General features: G+C 38.4%; 1 protein-coding gene across 2 annotated transcripts in view; it reads right to left on the bottom strand.

Annotated features, from left to right (window-relative positions):
* The window catches only part of banp (BTG3 associated nuclear protein), a 42,726-nt gene that overhangs the window by 16,350 nt on the left and 5,496 nt on the right, over positions 1–20,880 (bottom strand). For both annotated transcript variants that reach the window (XM_079246841.1, XM_079246840.1), the window contains exons 8-11: positions 18,247–18,405; positions 16,315–16,436; positions 14,716–14,787; positions 10,586–10,630 (exon numbers count right to left, since the gene is read on the bottom strand). In XM_079246841.1, coding sequence (XP_079102967.1) covers positions 10,586–10,630; positions 14,716–14,787; positions 16,315–16,436; positions 18,247–18,405 — 398 coding nt within the window. The remainder of the gene's footprint in view (positions 1–10,585; positions 10,631–14,715; positions 14,788–16,314; positions 16,437–18,246; positions 18,406–20,880) is intronic.

Consider the following 20,880-nt stretch of genomic DNA (forward strand, 5'->3'; position numbering starts at 1 on the left):
AAGCTGACTCACACACACACACACACACACACACACACACGTGTGTCTGCATTCACATTTGAAACTATAAGGATTCCTTTGTCTTTGACCCTTATATCCGGGCTATAAAGCCTCAAGGACACAAAACAGATTCCTTTGATACATGATCCACCATCAGGCCTCTAAATCCTTGAATTTTTACATTCATCCTTCTCATATAAAAGATTTCTCATAAAGCATCGTTCGACTTTGTGTCTTCTCGTTTTGTTCCATCCTCCCTGAACACTGGGAATCACAGGCATCATAACAGCTGCTTCCACATTAGAAGCAAAATTCTTAAGCAGAAAGAGAAAGAGGCCAAGTGAACTACTCGGGCCACGGGCCAGCAGTCTGACTCCACCACACATTACACCCCGATATTATGAGGTTAAGCCTCCACATTGCTCATCTGCTTTCTGTTTAGAAATGACAAATCCGGACCAACAGCCTTTTTACATTGCCAGAGTTTTGTCATTGGAGCTGATGTCTGGTTGTTTTCCCACAAACAAGAACATCAGTGCTAGAAGTACAACATGAGGTCAAAAACAACAATCCATCTGTTATCTCTTCAACTCAATTATGTTACTTCACTCTCTCTTATAGGCCTCCTTTGATTAAGACTTCCTTGTTTTCTTTCATGTCACCCTAACACAAAATGTATTGTCTTCTTCCAGGTGCAGTGCTTACAAATCCTGGCAGCAAGGCTAGAGGGACCGGTGCCGAGCTGGACTCAGTTCTGTGACCCAGTTCCCACACTGACCATGGACAGTGTCACTTGGAATGGCCCGACAGATGCACAGAAACATGTGTTGACAAGAAAGGGTGGCAGAGGTTCAACTATGGAAAGGAAATGAAATGGTGGGGTTGTGTTCAGACATTGGAGAAACACGTCTTAAGCTCTTGATGGCCAACATTCAAGTCCATCATCGATCAAAGATGCAGGCCAATGACAGGATTGACGAATTTGGTAAAGCCTTACAGCTCTCTTGGGATGTTCCAGATCTCTCAGATGATTTTTCTCATTTCATGCTTTTGTATATCATTTTCACTACCATCGTCCTCAACCCCAAGCCCAATATTATATGCAAACTCTAACGGTTCCTTTCGGGCATTTATTTGCTTATCTAGGAGAGCTACTAACAGTGTCCCAAGAACTTCCATGGTGAGATGTTAGAGCAGCCTGTCTGTCGCCCCGTCATCTTAATTGAAACGCATATTCAGCTCATTTGCTCTGTCTAGACCTCCATCAGTTTGATCCCCTTGTCCACACATCCTTTGTGTTGTTTTACTGGAGTTGGTTTTATAACTTTTTCCTGTTGTCCTCCTTGCACTTCTTTATGTGTTTGTTATTTTTGTACCGTCTTCAATGATGCTGAATGCTTTCCTTACTGAGGTCGCTGGTGATCCAGGGATTTTTACTGGAAAAGCATCTCACTATTCCTGTTGGGATGATGCTGTCTCACACAGAAGTTGATAAAAATCTGTCACACACTCAGTCATGGAATTGATACCCTCTCCATGTGGTGCACAGAGGAAATTCTACTCTGTGGTCTCTTAGAGCATCTTCAGCTTCATTAGACCTGGTTTTAATAGTCTGTGTGATGACTGGTTGTAGCTTGCGATGTCAATGTAAAAGTCCAATGTCTTATTTTCTCAGCTGGAGCACATGACAAGCTGTTAGAACGTCGTTAATGTTGCACAGAGAGAGAAGACGTCTGCAGAGATCGCAATAACTGCATTAGGAAATGATAATCATACAAACCAGCACTTTGAAATTATGTTTATCATCTTATACCTGACCAGTCACAATGAGGTGTTAAAAGCTTAGGCTACATTTAAATTTCTTTTGAAAAAGTATTCAGACTCTAAGTTATGGTGCTTAACATGATAAATTTGGGCAACTGTAGTCCATCTATGGCAAAATGAACTGACTGAACATGGTTCACAACAGCACATACCCGCTTGCACATAATTCCAAGTTCCGACAGTCAACTGTGTCAAGTCTCGGATCAGGACAAGGTTTTAAAGCCAGTTTTTATGTTTCAGGTTAACCAGAAACACAGTCTTCTCCAAAAAAAAAAACATGAAACTGAAGAAATTTGGAGCAAAGAGGACTTCCCCTATAGACAATAGCCAAGATGTAAAACTGAGAAACCATGCAAAAAGGGCCTCAGTCAGGGAGGTAACCAAGAACCTCAGTGCCACTCTGACAGAGATGGAACCACTCCATCAATTAGTTCTGTACGGCAGAGTGGCTAAAAACTAACAACTCTTAAGTAAAAGACATGACAGCCCACTTGGAATTTGCCAGATGGCATTGAAATGACTCGAGAGATTTTCAGGTTTGATGAGACAAAAGCTGAACTGTGTGGAGGAACTCCAAGTCCCATTACTGGCAAACCCCAAATACTTCTCATTATTTTGCTAACACCATTCCTGCAGTGTAGTATTGCTGTGGTAGCGTATCACCATGGGGTTACTTGTCAACCGCAGGCTCTATGAGACCTGTCAGCATAAAAAAGAACTATAAACCCTGCTTAATTCTCAGGATCTTGAGTTAGAGGGGCTTAGAAAGAGCCTCTGACTGTCCCTGAAAAATGGAATGAACTGCCAGAACTTTTGACCTGACACAGATCCAAGTTGGATCAAAATGTGGCAAATTAATTGTCACTGTCATGGAGTAAGTGTTTGAGCATTGATTTGATTAGCACAGACTGTCCAAATCTAAATAGTGAAGGGTAAACCTTCTTAAAAACAAACGCCCATCAGTAACTGCTGCCAGGAAAGGTTTCTACTAGGCTAGTCAAATTCATCCACACACTGAAAAAAATGGAAATGGGGTCTGAATGTTTGTTAAATTGTCTGTATTAACAAAGCAGGCTGACAGTAAAGAGCGGTAAGAGAAAATAGGTCATCTGAGGCCATTGTCTGAGCCAGGCAAAGCTCCAGCAATCCAGGGTACAAACCGAATATGTTTTTACGCTGCACCTGGCACCGCATTACAACCAGTTTTGTGCGATTTTTAGCTTGGCTGGTATCAACTTTTAATCATTGATGGCACAAAATGTGTCTTCCAGACGTCCTATTTTTCTTACTTTCCTCTCCCCCTTATTTTTCCCTACCCTCCTTCTCATCAGTCACTCCTTTCATCTCCCAATCCCCCATTTGGTCTGCATCAGCAGAGGGTAAGATCACAGCACAGAGAGGAGGGCACTAGATAAGAGGCTATGAAAGACAGGGAGTGCAGTAAAACACTAGTTATTTTATAGTTTCATGGGTCTGCCTTATTTCTTCTATCTGCATTAGACAGTTTTTATGGGGAACTTTGGATCCCCTTCACCACTTTAGTGATGACTTTCAACTTGCACAGTTGCAGTAACTCCAGAGCTCAGTTGCCAGAGATTCACGTGGAAACAGACACTAAACTTCTGAAGCCATACTACAAAAATCTGCTGTCTACATAAGCACTTGGACAAATACACAAACTGACTAGTGAGATGTGTTCCACAATCCGCTCATTGCATACAGACAGTCTCTAATGGCTATAGAGAGGATGATAGATGGATGCAGTGTAAACAACACAGAGGTCAGTCTGAAGCCCTTTCAGCGTTTTAAAACAGTTTGTCTCCTCAACGACAAAAACATCTTTTTTTTCGAGATGCCAGATGAAAGTTTTAACTGTTAGTGCATCAATTGGGCCCCAAATTCCAGTCCTTTTTTCATCAAGTCAGAAAATATGATACACAAAATAATATTAAAATCCTGACAACAGAAAAGGAGCATTACAAGCACAGTGTTTGAAGTGACCAAAGAAGAACATCGTCTAGAATGCAGCTTGAAAAAAAGCTTTATGAGTGCCAAAAACTGTGGAAAACCTAAACTAAATAATAACCACTACCTTTCATTATATGAAGTTATTTTGGCTGGAAAAAGCTACCAGATCCAGATAATGTAGCGAGCAGTCAGCGCTGCTTGTTGACAACATAAGCATTAAATTACATGGAACATGACGAGATACAGATTTGGCTCCAAAACAATTAAACAAACAGCTACCTGAACCAGTGGGGAAAGGTAATTGCTTTGAGTATGTTCAGATTTCTACAGCTAGATTTTGGCTCGACTTCTCCATGGAAGACAATACTTAGTACCAGAGTACTAAGTCTCTGGTTAGATATGTCCACATAATGAACAATACTCTGACAGAAAAATGCCATCAGGCCACATCAGTGTGGATTTAAACATTTGATCTCAGTGGATCAAATATTGCAGGATGACAAAAGAAAAATCAAAATGTAAACAACTAAGAAGCATGCTCACAAGTTACAAGATCGTTGGAGGAAATATATAGTGTAAAAACATCTTTCTGAAGATCATAAAAGACAACAAATGTGACAATATTTGCTTAATCAAAATGAAGCCAAGATTCAACCTCGGTGGCCTCATGTGTGATAGTTACTGTAATCTGAAGCAGCTATGTGGTATTTAAAAGGCAGGTGTAACCACAAGTACACCACACAGGACAAATGAAATAAAGAGGAGGAAATAGCCTCCGAGAAAGAAAGACAAGACTAGTAGGGCGTGATCAGCGGTGAACGCCAAGTTACACCAACATAACCTCAGCAGCATTCTGCCAAATCAGAAATATAGTGACATCATGCAGGGCCTAAATCATTAATGTCTATACTATCAAAAGAAATGAAAACATTAGGAAAACATACAAGAATAAAATCTGATTATTATTGTTTGTCTTGTATTCTCAAGGAACATCTGTTCCAAGATACACTAGAGCAATCATGATAAGACCATTACATTATATGTGTGTGTTATTTGTACCAAATCTGGGCCAAGTGATTTATAAGTGCTAATGATATTATCATGCTTGTTTTTAACCCAGTTCCTTTGGGTTTTATGTGATTTTTTTGGTTTTATCAGATGCACTGGTTGACTTAAAATTGGTTTGTCCTTACAGTCTCTGAAAAACATGACATGCTGCCATTGCTGTGTTCTACGGCATGTGTGTGAACAAGTCGACCTTCATCTAGAGGTGTCAGAGTAATTTGCTCTGATTAAGTGTGCAAAGTTAAATGAATATTGCCAAAAGAAATATAAAATATAAACTTATGAAAAAGAAGGAAAATACATTTTTACTGGATTCAACTTCAAACCGCCAAAGGCCTTTTGTTCTCATACTCTGGGACAGGGTGTCTGTTTACCAAAGAACTAAGGCTAACATGTATCCGAAATGATAGCTTCAGGCTGTGTTAATTTGTTAATGCAAAATGCCTATGCACGGGGATTTAGCCCCACAGAGCAGCTAAACCTGACAGAACAGATGGAAATCTGCAAGAGTAGTTCATGAACTCATTCAAATAACTGCTGGAAATGTGTACCGTGGCACAAAATCTAAGCCAAACTCGGGCCAAAACTTGTTTAAGAACCTAAAGAGAGACAGAGGAATGCTGCTGTCATGCTCAGCAAGCAGGGCATCCGAGGACATGAGCATACATGTGTTTGAGTGTGTGAGAAAGAGAGAGGGCTTGAGGATGTGTGGCGACTACCTCAATGAAAGAAAGAAAATACAAAGCTTAGCAGGCAACAAACGAGAAAAAAAAAAACAACAAAAATCTCCCCCGTATAATCCAGATACATTCACACATTACAAATGTTTGCAAACATAGATGGCCAGTAGCATCTTGAACTTATAAGGCAAGTTATGAATTAAGATCATAATCAGACTATAAAATGAAAGACTGAGCTGTTGGAAGCACATGGCTCCAGTCGGTGGGTGGTTTGCAACTCCTCTCCATCTGTTTTACAAATCACAGAATAACTGAGATGATAAAGTTTCTTTTTGAGTCTATCATTAGACTTAAACTTATTCCTTAAAAGTAATGGCATTATAGACTCTTTATTACGTAGCAAGTTTTTAAAAATATAACTTTACAAACAGGACATTAGGTTTTTACTTTTAATATGTCACCAAGCTTCTCAAGTCTCCTTACTGGCATATTTACAGAGAAATATTCTTCCTCTTAGTGGATAAGATGCAGTAAAAGCTTTGACAGTTAGTAGTAATGTGATCTTATGGTGCCTTAAAACAAAAGAGGGTGTATTGTAATACCGCAGAGACGTTAAAATTGAATCTAATAAGGCAAATCAGAGCAATAATCCAACTCTGGAAAGTTACGTTGCCATTTTATACTCGCTGAGTAAATGTAAAATGATGCTGTTCATCAATTATATCCAATTTTAAACAGATATTTTGTGTGTTCCACTGTAGCTGACTGTTTTGGCAACACCACTGTGCCAACATGTCTGTGTGGTTATAAATGGAGCATAATATGAACTGAAGAGGGGTCAGTGACCCACCAACTTTCTTCTCTTGAAGAAAGTATCTAATTAATCATCTTTGAGAACAAAAACAATGTATATTTTTCAGCATTGACTCCAGCGGTGAGTGTTTGTAGCCCCATTCATGGAAAAACAACCCTTTACAGCTGTTACATAAAACACCTGTTGTTCTGAAATAAGAGAAAACAGAATCACCAGCAGACAGCCAGCGTGAGACAGAATTTCCTTCCCTAAATCCTTGCTTCTAGACAAACCGGATCAGATCATGAATGAGAAATTACAGCCGTCTACAGGCATCCATATGTGGCCTGCAACGGTCGTACACAGACCAGTTTCGCTTTGATCGAGACTCGCTTGGATCCCAGAGGAAAGAACAGAAAAACGAGAAGGACTTCCAGTCCAAATTAAACAAACAAAAAAAAAGGATGGAAAAGTAGTGAGCGGATATCAGACAGCTTGGACACAAAAACCATTAGAGGGTGTGTGTAGGTGTATTTATCCATGTGTAAGAGTTGTGTACAATCAGGTAACTCCAAATGTCAACCCATTTTCTGTGGAATGACATGTGTTTGTCTCTAGACTCTTCTCCTAAGGTCAAGTCGCAGGATTTGAATCGGATTGAGGTCTGGAACGTGACTAAGCCATTGCAGCATCCTGATTCTTTTCCTTTTGATTTGCTGCAGTCCATTGGATCATTGTCTGGTTCTATGACCCAGTTTGGGCCAAGCTTTAGCTGTCAGACAGATGGCCTCGCTTTTACTTTAGAATACCTTTTAGATAAATGAGTTTATGGACAACTCAGTGACTGCAAGCTGCCCAGGTTCAAATCATCACGCCTCCACCATTAAGCTAGACAACTGGTATGAAGGGTTTGTGCTGATATTCTGTTTGGTTTTAACAAATTGCAGAGCTAAGGATTTTGTCTTTACTTAACTCTCATCTGCCCAAAGGACATTGATCCAGAAATATTTTGGTTTGTTCAGATGCAATTTCACATTCCTTTAGCTGTTATTCTATGATGGCTTTTTGTTTTTTTGTTTGTTTTTCTTTTCTGAGAGACAGAAAAGAGGTTGTTCTTAGCAACTTTTCCAAACAAGCCATATTTGAAAGTCTTTCCAGAATGATAGTATTAGATTTAACACTTGACATGCTAATGGATGCCTGTAGAGTTATTTTTTTGTTTCTTATAAAATTGCACACTCAAACTCGCTTGGACAGCCATTTCTAGATTAGTTTGTTTAGTCTTATTAAATGTCCAGACGGACAATGAGCTGGATTTTTCTTGCATTAAATTAAAGAACTCATGTTTTGCATTTAATTGTCCATTACGTTTGAATGTCAACTTTTCAGTCATGTTAGACTGGCCAAAGTATCATCTGTAGGTCACATAGAACAATTGATGAAATGCTTGAAATGCTGGCTTTTGTTAAGAACCAAATTTGACATTTCACAGCAACAAGCAAAAGGCTTTGAGACCACATGTCTCTGTGTGCAGACAGCAGTATGTTTAGTTCAGGTAGGTCTTCTCAAAGTAAAACACTTCATTGTCAAACAAATTTTCAATACACAGATAAGTGAAATGTCTCGCGTGGACATTATTAGATACTTGGATAACAAGGGGAAGGTTCTGGTTCATTGATCTGATTTTCCTGACTGACAGGAAGGCAGATACAGCAGTGACTAAAGAACTTCTTTTTTACAACAGGCATCCCCACACACCTCATGTTTGGCCTTGGAATGGATGGTGTGGCAGTCATGACAGATTTCATTCCTTGTCTTTTGTATATAAACTGTTCTGAATGTTTTTGTTTGTTTTGTTTTTTTTTTAAATTAAATTTGTTTCTCCTTACATTATTAAATAGATGTAAACAAAAGGAGGACAAAATGGATTTGTTTTTTTGTTTTTTATGTTTGTTTTTTTTATTTGTTTCTCCTTACATTATTAAATAATAATGTACTGTACATTAATGTATTAAATAAAATAAACAAAGGGAGGACAAAATGGATTTGCAAAGCAGCTAACAGAAGCATTGCTTTGGCTATGAAGTGTGCCTTGTGCTGCTGTGATGCTAGCTCGAGCCTGTGAGGATGCATCTGAAGAGGCTTGTATGAGATGAAGGTAAAGGTAAGTTTACTGGGATTTCTTTAATACTTTAGTTTCAATTAAATACATTTTTAAATATATGTATTATTCTTATTTTTAAACCAGACGTTTTTACTGTCATTGACTATCAAGTAAAGGACACGCGGTGGTTCTCCCAACATGAAACAGTAACAACCTTCTAAGAGACCTAACTGCTGTGGTGAGGACCTTAGCAGATGAGGGAGAGACCAATAAACGTCCTACTGTTAGGAGACTATATTCCTTCCTTGTCACCTACCCCGTATTGCCACCCTTCACCTGCAAGCTGATGTGCTCCCCCACACGGCCTGCCTCTATAGCCTCTTTCAAATGGAGGATGTCAAATTCCTAGAATTCAACGAGCAGGTGACTTAAATAACTCAGCTCAACTGCCATGATTTAGCTTTATAATTATTTGAAAAGACATAGAAGACGACAATTAAACGTTTCACATGAGTCAACCTGCTTATTTTCCAAGGTCCCTGTCACTCTGGCCCTAATAACAAGCATAAAAAACTCTGGCGGTCATCAACCTGGCTCAGACCTGGCATTCTGCATCTCTGCTGAACGGGAGACAGGAAGAAGAGGAGTCAATGCAGAAAACATACAGAAGCTCTGACAGGGATTTCAAACACTTTTGACTGACTTCATGGATAAAACTACAATTTCTTTGTTGCACTTTTATTTGTAATTGTTTATGCTTTTGATCAAGCGATGGATCCATATTTGGATGGCTTCATCGTTCACCTGGAAAGGCAACTCTCTGATTCCTGATGACACTGTCCACACAAAAACGCAGACACTGGTGGGAAAGTTTTGTTCTCTGGTCCATTCTGGAACAGTCCTTAAAGAATGGACCTTTGTCAAGGAGCTCAGGATCTCTGGTCCACTTAAGGTAACTTAAAAATGTAACATTCTCAAATGAAGTTATGAGGAACACTATACTGTATTACTGATATCATTTTTAATCTTTTAAGAACAAGACACAACTGGCCACACTTGTCCTAAAAATATAAGGAGTTCTTACTCTGAGCCTGCTGGCTTCCATAGCCCTCACAGAGAAACTTCTCAGCCATCAACAGGATAATAAATACTTTTTAGCCGCCTAAAGCTATCACTACTTTAAACTATCAGCTATCACTTTTAAAGCCTAATAGTTCATTCAGTTGCAGGTGACAAAGTCAACTACAATAAGCTGCAAGGAGACCATCTTACAGCCCGCATGCAAACCTCAATAAATGGGCCAGATGTTGCTGATTTCCCTTATCAAGAGGATCTGGAAATGTTCTTGCAGAAGCCCAAAAAGATACACTTCTGTAACCAAAGCTGCACACTTTGTGGATAATTAAAAAAACAAAGTTCCAGAGTTTAGTACAACAAGCAGTTCAAATAAAAGTTGATTAAAATAAAAACATTAACATCATCCTTATTTATTTGAGTATCTGTGTTTGTTGCAGCCAGTTACTTCTGCCGAGCGATGTGATGCGTTGTGTGATGCCGCCTCACGCTGTGTGCCCACCCCCTTCCCAATGCGAAAAACCAAGAGATTTCACAGGACTCCTGACTTAAATAGTACACGGTCTATTATTCATCTCATTTAAATGACAGCATGTCATCTCTGTCTCTATGTAGCAGCACATTTACATGTCTCCTCCATCGTGTGTTGGAAAATACGTGGTATCAAGCAAAGAACTCATCTGCCTTTTTTTCTCGTATCAAACAGGAAAACTTCTCCACACTTTTGCCCTCCATCCCACCAGCAAAACTGACGTACCTCAGCTTAATCTATTTTCCACATGACTGTGTCATTATTGTATCCAGCTAAACAGAAGAGTCTACTGAAGCATAAAATTGCAAAGAAAAAAAAAAAAAAAACACAAGAAAAATAAGTTTGCATATTAAAGTTAGTGATTAATAAGGTGCTGCACCGAGATGAAACCCCTGCTCCATCGTGTTTAATAATTCCATACTGTAGCTTTAACAATTACTGCAAATGTTTAGAAGGAATAATGCTACAGTCTATTTAACAGTTAAAATCATGGATTAATAACTGTTTTATAACATCCGTTCCCTTTATAATAAATGCATTCTTACCTGTCCATCCTGACTGACGTGCACCTGGTGAATCTGGAGGTTCCCCTAAAATGGAAAAATGACATAATATTACTGATTATCGCGTACACATCCAGATCCCAGTTTAACCTGCAAATGTAAATCCACTATGAAAAATAACATATAGATAAATAAATGAGAAAAAAATCCATCATCCAAACTGTGTTTTGTTTAGGCCTCTATTTGCACAAACCAGCGTGGCAAATTAAAAAGTTGCTTCAAGTTTAAAGAGTTTCAAGCAGATCTCCTGATCACTGAAATGCAAAATGCCATCGCTGACATCTGAAAAGTGTCAGATCTGTTTATTTCAGCCAGTCCCTGCATGCTCAGACAGCACTGAGTTACTGAGCATGTTTATACTGTGCATAATAAGAAGTGAATGGCATGTATTTGTACTCATGTCAACAGCTGTATTATTTCTGGCTAAACTGAGACCAGTGTAAACAAAAATAATCTGCTTGTAAAGTAGTGACTGTTGTAAAAAATCTGGAAGCCTGCTGCGATGGTAACAGAAACCTATGTAGAAAGGACCTCAATTGAGCCAACCTCAAGTTGCTGTTTTTCTCTTGCTAATTACATTTCATGTATACATGTGCCATAAGGCCAGAGAGCAGTGCAATCCCTGAAATAGCTCATTTCCTTTGCAAGCATGTTAAAACCAATTTCTTTGATAAAAGAGGCCTATTCCTTATGAAAACGTGTTCTGTGAGTGGCAGCTGGCAGAAGTGGGATTTTGTTGCTAAGCTTTGAACTCCAAAAAAACAAATATCATGAAATAGGAAGAAGAAGAGAGATAAAAAAAAAAAAAAAAAAGATCTGGGCTCAGACACAAAGAACAGGAAAGGCTTTAGAGAGGTTTTTTGCCTCCAATTTACTCCGTTTCTCTCTCTCTTTCCCTCTCTCTAAGTCGTGTATTTCTTCTCGGTCCTTCAGCACCAGAACTGAATAGGAAATGAGAAAAACACTTGGCCAAGGTGTCAATTGTTTTAGCACAAATGTCAAACTGTCACGCATATATGGCATGTATCATTTACAGTATTTGATTACGTGTATAAGTGTGTACACAGCCTGGTGTCTTGAAATAAATCTCTCTCCAGCATCCTTGAAAAATCATTAACATTGATGCTGATGCAGGAATTCCTCTTATGCAGTTGGAGTTTTGGTATGGAGTTAAATTATGATTTTATGGGCAGGTTGTGTGTGTGTGTGCGCGCATTGATGTCTGATGGGAGACATGAGTCACTGAAGCTTTATGTGGAAACACAACCCTCTGCATACGCTGTTAGATATACCGTATAAACAAAAACAGACTTCATTGAGACTAATGTCTAAAACACTGAATACTTTTAAGTATTGCTCAGGTACACAGAGCTGTGTTCGTTGACCAATAGGAAGATGCAGCGCTCAAAAGGCAAATCCAGTAAATGGCATCAATTCCTGTCTGAATTATCTGACTGATTTAATAAACATATTCTTTTATCCAGCAGTAGACTAGCTCACAATCTGAACTGTGAGAAAAGCATTTATAAATTTGAATGCTTTTTTAGAAATCAATAAAATCGAATAATGACTATCAAGTAGCAGTGGCCCATCCTATGGGTTGCTCTTTGCAAGTTGGCAGGTTTCATTATGTATTGTAATGAAATTTGAAAAAAAAATTACATTTTATCACCCTGAAAAAAAAGAGAAAAAATGTCATTGTAGACTATTTTGAAACACTAAAGCACTTTCAGGCAGCTTTTGTACACACCCAAATGATCAGACTTTATATGAACTTCGGGACACCCAAACCTCCAACTGGAGCAAATCACTCATAAAAACAGACAGTTTTATCATCCAACGGATGATATATCAATATTTTTATAACAATAAATCAGGAAACTATTTAACAGATTTCACTAGAATGAGAGAAAAAAGACCAAAGAAAAATACTAGCAATAAAAAAACTGAGCATATGAAACTGTCTCTTCTGATAATAATACTTTTTACACATTTCGTAGCAACCAAGAACCAAGTCCAGAAGAAACAATGTCCTTTTTTCAATAACCTAAACTTGACTCAACTGTCTAAAGAAACAACAAACGCCATAAAACTTTTATTCAAAGACCAAACTCATCTGTTTGGCTGCAGAAACCCTTTTCTTAATGAAAACATACCTAAAAATCCTTACAAAAGCTTAAGCAACAAGAACAGAAACGCTGATCCCCTCTCAGGGTGGGCAAGTCCAGTCCTCGAGGGCTGCAGTCCCACAAGTGTTCATAGCTTCCCTGCTGCAACACACCTGACACGCATGACACTTAATTAGCAGACTGGTGCCGAGTACGGCATTAAACTCTGCACCAGTCTGCTAATTAGCCATTTGAGTCACGTACACACGTAAGGAGGTACACAACGCACCACAACATCACTTCCAATAATCATTTATACAAAAAATATGGTAAACAGCATAATTCAAAGAATCTTCAGAGTAAATGCTAATTTATTCATGCAAATATATGCAAAATTAGTCTACATGCTAATGATATTTTGACAGAGCTCCATACTGTGACCAAATGGTCGCGCATGTTCAACCAATAAATTTGCAGACGCTCCTGATAAATACAGATATGAGCAAAGAAGCAGAGCTGTGGGGGGTGGGGGAGCGTGGGGGTGGATAATTGACATCTAGCAAACTCCATCCTGTCTGAATTGATTCTAAAGTTTAACAGAAACAGGTATTATTGAGTCCATTAATTGCAGCATTTTTTATGTTGTGTCAGTAAAATGTGAAATGTAAACACTGCAGTTTCTGCATTTATTGTTCAAGTATTTATCAGTAATACAGTCAAAATAAAAGGAAATGTGAATATTTGCATTGCAAGTTGATTTTAATATGCACCTTGCTTGCACTCTTAAAATTTTAAGTTAAGGACCACCGTGTTCATAGTAAAATAAGTTAGTCTGGAGCTCTGTGTTATGCTCACAGAACCCAGCCAAGTTAGTTCAGGAAGTTCTATTTTCACTTATAGAATGAAATGCAGTAGTTACGATAAAAAAAAATAAAATAAAGTAAAAAAAAAAAAAACACAGCTCATGTCACTCCACTGCTAATCACACTTCACTGGCTTCCGGTCGCAGCACGCATTAAATTTAAAGCTTCACTTCTGGCTTACAAAACAATAACTCAAACAGCTCCTGTCTACCTTCAGTCCTTCATCCAGGCCTACACTCCCTCTAGACAGCTACGTTCCACCAGTGAAAGATGCCGTGTTACCACCAATACGTGGGACTAAATCACAAGTCAGGCTCTTTTCCTCTGTTGTGCCACAATGGTGGAATGATCTCCCAAACTCTGTCTGCTCTGCAGAGTCCCCGTCTACTTTAAGAGCAAGTTGAAGACTCAGCCCTTCAAGGAGCCATTCAACACTTAGTATAGCTATTTTTGTTGGAAAGTTGGAGAAGTTTTTCCAGTTCTTTGCAACAAACATTATGGTATTAATTCTTTGTATTATAACATAGGTGATATTATGTGGTGGGAAGGGAGAAAAAAAAAAAAAGCCTGTAGCTCCTCATGTAAGGATCTGTGTCCAACTGGACAGTCCACTAGCACTCTCATGTAAGTCGCTTTAGATAAAAGCATCTGCTAAATGACTGTAGAATAGAATAGAATAGAATAGAATAGAATAGAATAGAATAGAATAGAATTATTATTTCTTGTCAATGCTTCCTGCCAGTCCAACAGAAAAACAGTTCGGTCTCTTAACACTTGAGTCTAAAGGTTTTATAGGAAAAAAGAAAAAAGAAAAAACATCAGACAAACAACATCTCATGAATGAGGCATGAATCTTCAAACTCATATGAATATTAAATATAATTTTAAAGCAGTCAAAGAATACCAGTCCCTATATAGTCATAAGTCAACCAAATTATAAACCATCCAGAGACCGGTATTCCCCACAGCAATGCAGATGCCGTTCATTTTCTTTCCCACAAAAGTTGGCATGAACTGACTGTAGACAACTGCTTTTGAGTGACATATTTGTTGAAAAATTCTATATGCCAGCAATAAGAATTCAAGAAACCTGGTTAACCGTTTTCTATCCTCTCTTGCATGCAAACACGCCAACACTTGCCTCACTGTCCTGCGTGATCTGCACCTCTTCTCCTTGTGGTACCTGGGCAATGTGCAACTGACCCTGTGGAATCTGTAGAGCACATGAAGAGCATGAACTGCAACTCAAACAGGAACAATCACACAAATATGAACAAGAAATTAAAAAAAAAAATTGAAAAGGCATTTCTGTAACATCTGCTCATAATTATAAAACCAATCCTAAAGTTTGGTTTGAAGGATAGAGAATTCTGGCAATAACAATAAAAGATGCCTATGAGTTCGGGAAGAAATTTAGAGAAAATGAAGACTGGAGAATCTTGTTGCTAATTTTATGCAATAAAATCTCCCCAGCAGGGATCGGCTAATCACCAGTAATGTGGTAAACGAAAATGATTCAATATTCACAAAAGCTTCTAATCAGAATTAAAACAGTGAGACAATCTTTCTTTATGTCTACTATTAAATTGCAATATACTGAAAGTGATTTAAAATAATTAACTAAGCCTTCTGACCACCAGCAGCATTGTAGGAGTACTATAAGCTGCCAGTGAATCATTTAGCTTCAAACAATCAAATCAAATCAAATCAAATCAAAGATACTTTATTCATCCCCAAGGAGAAATTCAAAGGTAACAAAAGGAAAAGCTGTAATTACGAATCACCGTTTCAGATGGAATTTATTTTTTCTTGTTTGTGGCAAATTTCAGGCTCAGCTGCATCATTTAGTACTAAATGTGTATAAAAGAAATGACAATATGACCTCCTCTTCTCCTGCTCTGTGCATCTTTTCCACAGCAATAAGGTAGCATACAGCAAATAGCAGAGCACTCAAAAGCATGGACACACTTCCCAATCAAATGTAATGGAGAGGGGTGTCCAAACATTTGACCGGTAGTGTACAAAATGAGCTTTGTAGCACCGTCAGTATTGTAGGCGTGCATCACTTGAAGTGGATAGCACTTCTCTGTTGTTCCATTTGTACAGTCAAACCATTTTTATAAATCAACAAATTACTTTATATTTAAATGGTAACTTGAGTTTGCAATTGATACACTTGCAGTTTTAACAATAATAAAGAAATAAATCCATGTTGAAAGTAACCCATCAGTGACAAACTTCATTAGCTGCTAAGCAATATAAGCCCGTATTGACTAAAACCATAAACTAAAAATGAGATTCAATATGTGCTCAAAGCCTACAGCTATGATGAGGACAATTTAACTAACCCTCTTCGTTGCATTAAATGAAATATTCTGGTGATTTTAGGGAAACTCTTAAACAGCACAGCAGTTACACTGAAGTGGCGCTGAAGGACTTTCTGCTACATCTGGTCAAATTCAACCCACTTAGGACAACTTACTCTTTCACATACAAGTTGGCCTAGTTTTCCCCTGAATCCTTTAAATGCCTCTGTAACAGGTGTTCCAGCACATTATTACCTGCAGTCTATGAAGCTTTTACATGTAATCAGTGGGGAAAATGAGTAGAAGCTTAGGTTAAGCTACACATAGCAAAAATATTGGGGAAAAAAGGGGGATTAAAAGCACAGTCAATGAAGCTAAAATTGCTTTGTCATGGATTTATAAGGAGACAGAGTTATGAAATGTCTGAAACTCACCACCTGAACTTGGCCGTCTTCACCAATGCGGTGGAACTGGACCTGTTGATTGGCTAACGTGTAGTGCAGCGTCTGCTGGGTTGCAGTCTCAATGTGGGCCGCTTCCTCTGTCATATTTTCCTCTGCATAGGGCAACAAGCAGTCGGGTCACAAGTGCAAAATAAAACACAACTGCTTCCAAAACAAAAATAAATAAATAAAGACAAAGTCTCCAGAATAGACACTATAAACTTTACAAAAACCTTTATAAAGACCCAAACTGGCTAATTTCCATGACAGTTGCTGGGTGATGTCTTGTTTTCATTTAATCAGAACCTAAATATACAAGAAGGATTTTCAAGGTCCATTCAGCCACTCAACTGAGCATGCCAGCATAAACTCCAGAGTTCAGTCTAAACACCCACTAATCCATGTGTCACAGGCTTTCCATCAATACACACACTATCCACTCCAACCCAAAGATATCTAACTGGGTGAGACACCAGCACTAAACCACACCATTTCTTTTAAGATATCAGGATAAGAATTTTTTTTTTTTTTAAATGTTACATAGGATAGATTAAGAGTCATATTGCTAACAAGAAATACCTGATTATCTTTCAACATAACAGGATTATTTAGTTTATATAAATCCGTCAGTGTTAGGGAGGCGGTCATACCTAATACTCTTGTACTTTCACTTACAAAATGAGGGGGTTTGTGGAGGCAAGCTTTAATGGTATGGCAATGGTGTGTTATTATTAGTTGATAAAATTATTATTTAAAAATCCAAAGGACTGCTTTCTTCAGGATCATTAACATACAATCCAACGAAGGACACAACTGTTCACTCTGCTGGTGCATACGCCATCTGAACGAGTATTTGTATTGTATGCTCTGGGGTGTGTGTGGCCTAACAATCCACTCCTTTTGTGTGTGCTCACAGGATATTTGGGTTTCCCCTGCAGTCAAACGTTTCCCTGGTCAGAGGTGAGAGGTGATAGCTCACAGGGATGGAAGGACAGCAGGCATTGTGTGTAGATTCTGAACATCTGCTGCACTTTGGGTTCAGATCATAAAATAGCTTTCATATAGATGAAACAAAGGGGATTTGGGCTTTATATGACTGTATGAACTGATATCCTACACAAAAACAACAGAAGTTTGAGAAGAAAAGCAGGACTATTTCAAATTTACTGAGAGTTTATCAGTTCATCAGGAAAACATGTGTAAACGGAGTAACTTGAAGCTCTCATGACAACATGTAGTTTCCATTGTGTAACACGTATACACACTAATACTAAACCATTAAAACTCCATTTAGAAAACCTAGATTAATCTGCGCCAGCTATCTATTCTCCTCTTTGGACACAGCTATAATAAAACTTTAGCTGTTATAACAATAAAGTTAAAAGGCTAACGGGACTTCCTCCAAGCTTGAAAAAGGAAAACACATCATGCTGCACTACTTTGATATTAGTTCAGCACCAGTTCAAAGTTAAATAAATCAGATCTGATTTTGCTGACAGCACAAGATTATTGGGACTTTACAACCGTAAGTCACAGGCTGCTTCAATGAAACCAACAAAACCTTAAAAACTAGTGGTGCTGTAAGCAGCCTCTTAGCAAAGCAGAGAGCAGAAGGCATCATTTTCTTTCAGGATCTGTGTTTGATTTTTGCAACTATGCACCTTGTTTAATTAGAAAAGATCAGCAGAAACGCAGCAAATTTACAAGCTGATTAAGACAACAGAGAAAAACATTCTGGTTGTGTCAGAAAAACAGCATTTTACCATAAAGGGTGGAAGAAAAAGCCAAAGCTGTGAATACATGCAGCACAAATCACTGAAAATGTGTGACGCTCCATATATGGGCTGTAAATATACGGCTGCAAAACACCAGTTGGCATGATGCTGACAAAGTTTGTCACCCTAATAAACACATAAACCTTACCTGCAGATGTACTGCGTGGTGTGCGTTTGGAGAAGCTCTTGACTGCCAGACTCTGGCCACGCTGCTTCCGTCTCCAGGCAGTCCGACACTTTGAATCAATGCTTTGCTTGATCCGGTACCAGTCTGACTCAGAGATGCCAAATTTGTGGAATAAGTGACCTGTGAGGATATGGAGAAGTTATATGGTATAAGAGGTAAGAGTGAAATTATATATAATAAAATCTGAGAGTTGTGCATAAACCATTTCATGGATCGTGCGCATTCTTGCAGCAGTAGTACTTTGTAATCATATTTACTTGATAAGTGGAAATGAATCAGTTTTATACTATTTTATATGTATTATTGCTTGGTTTGGGAGCTTAAATCTGGCTAACAAGAACATTTTGGGTAGTTTAGTGACAGGTGCTGGTAAAGTTTCTGGGCCCAGCAGAAGGGCCTTTTGACCATCTTTAACTAGAATGTTTTGAGGAAGGCTTACTCCATATTAACTTCCTGAATCACCTTCTCCAGAGTGTGTTTGACTCTGGCAGGGAGGACAAAGAGACTTAAGGTGTCATTTGTCCCTACTGCTGTTTACCTCCTTAATGGAAATAGCTATTAAGGTGGCCTTGTTGGTGTCCTGTTTTTGCTGCTTATTTTATTTACTGCATTTTTGTATTAAAAGAATCTCTCTTTTGACGTGTGCTATTGGTTTTGAGTTTGTTGTGATGCATGTCCTGTGTTTGTCTGGCTGTGTATGTGTATGTCCTGTGTATGAGTTCACAGACAATAAAGAAATCAGTATTAGAATATCATTAGCAGTAGCAAAGTAGAGGTAAAAGTACTTTGCATACTTACACTTAATGCCATCTTTGAACTAGCAGAGATATAAGCTAGACTATTACAGCAGTCTGCTGAAACTGGAAATAGAACAAGATGTTTTTAAATAGAGCTGCTCCATCTTTAACCAGTGCATAAATTTATATCTTTAAAAAAATGGTCTAAAGGAAACCAATGTCCATGTTCTGTTTACTTCTCCACACCCATTGGCAAGTTAACACAGGTCAGACTGTCCCTCACTCTCTGCCTGAAGATATGTGCAGGTGTATTTAGTAGCTGTCTACTCCACATTATAAATTGTTTAGAGGGCAAGAGCTGCTTTACAGTTCATCTCTGTTAAGTCTGCAACGCAGTTACAACCTTTACAACCTGAGGATAGAAATTACGACAGAGGGAGTGTTAAAAGATATCACAGCATGCACCAGCCCTTTAGCACCCGAAGGGTCCTGTAGAGGCAAGAAAGGCAGGTGCTCCTTCAATATTTTTCATGATTTTAAAAGAAGGTAGCATGAGTCATACAAAAGTAACCTGGCCCTGCTCCAGCCTCTACATACCTCTCTGTCAGATCAAAACTGCATGTAACTACAGATACAAACTTCCTAACAGGTAACCAAGAATACAAACTCATTTATTTACAGTTCAAATGGCAAGCTGAACTCCGGAGGGAAAAGTTTAGATTGTTTTTGTCCTGCTGGGATTTTGCTATCAAAGAAATAAAAGAGGATAAAAGAACATTTCTTCTCACAATCTCTCCAAGCTGATACCTACAGCGTTGCTCTTGGGTACTTACACAAGCACATTAATAATGAATAAGAAAAAGAAGATCACTAGAAAGGGGAAGTATAACGCCTGACTCCTTATTTTAATCTCTGCACAGCAGGTCAAGTGGTGTGAAGTGGGTGTGAAAGATGGATCTTTTTTCCCTTTTCCAAACTTACAAAAAATGGGGAGGCATGTGTTCGACAGTCTGACATGCTGTTCAGGCAACTTTAAACCAACTTTATGCTGACATACACCAGGTTTAAAACTCTGTCTGCAGAGCATCTGTATGACATGCTGTGCAGACACAGTTTTAAACCCACTTTATGCTCACATACACCATCAGGACATATTTAAAAAAAATTAATAAATAAAAGATTCTCTGGGTTATAAATCGAACTTTGCAAGAAAGGTTAGAGCTGACAAAGCCTCTCCCGACACTGTAATATGAGACCAATAAATATAAAATATTTGACCAAAGAACTTGAATACAGATCAATCTGTCTGCCATTTAAGCCTTGACTTTTCTTAATCAAGAATCAAAGACTGCACTAAATTAAGCCTGCCTCCATTCAGATCTTTCTACCAGACATGTGCATGTCATCTAAAGTCTGGTATGTACTGAAATGTGTTGTACATTAATGAGTATGTGCGATGATGAATGCATGTTGTTATAAGCCACCTTGGGAATACAGGCTGTGGTCTGTTTTTGTGTCTTATTCAGCGCTGCTTTGTAATGGAACAGGGACAAACTGTGGGAAAATATAAGATAGTTCATTTATTGTTGTAAAAGGGGAAAGTTTTAGACTTCTGTGGATCAAAATGTATTGGTTGGATTTTAACAATGCAGAAATCATAATCATCTAATGATCATTAGATGTACGATCGTTACCGGACAAAAACTTTGCAGTTAAAGAGGTCATTTTATCCATCAAATACTGGCAAATTCAAACAGTTCAGTTGCAAATGTTTGGGCAGCGATCACCTCAGTCCCATTGGAATGATACGTTATAGACACTGGATGGATAAATCTTTTAGCAACTACTGTGTGCATTA

The sequence above is a fragment of the Telmatherina bonti genome (genome assembly GCF_933228915.1).
Source record: "Telmatherina bonti genome assembly, chromosome: 2".
In the NCBI taxonomy this organism is placed as follows: Eukaryota; Metazoa; Chordata; class Actinopteri; order Atheriniformes; family Telmatherinidae; genus Telmatherina; species Telmatherina bonti.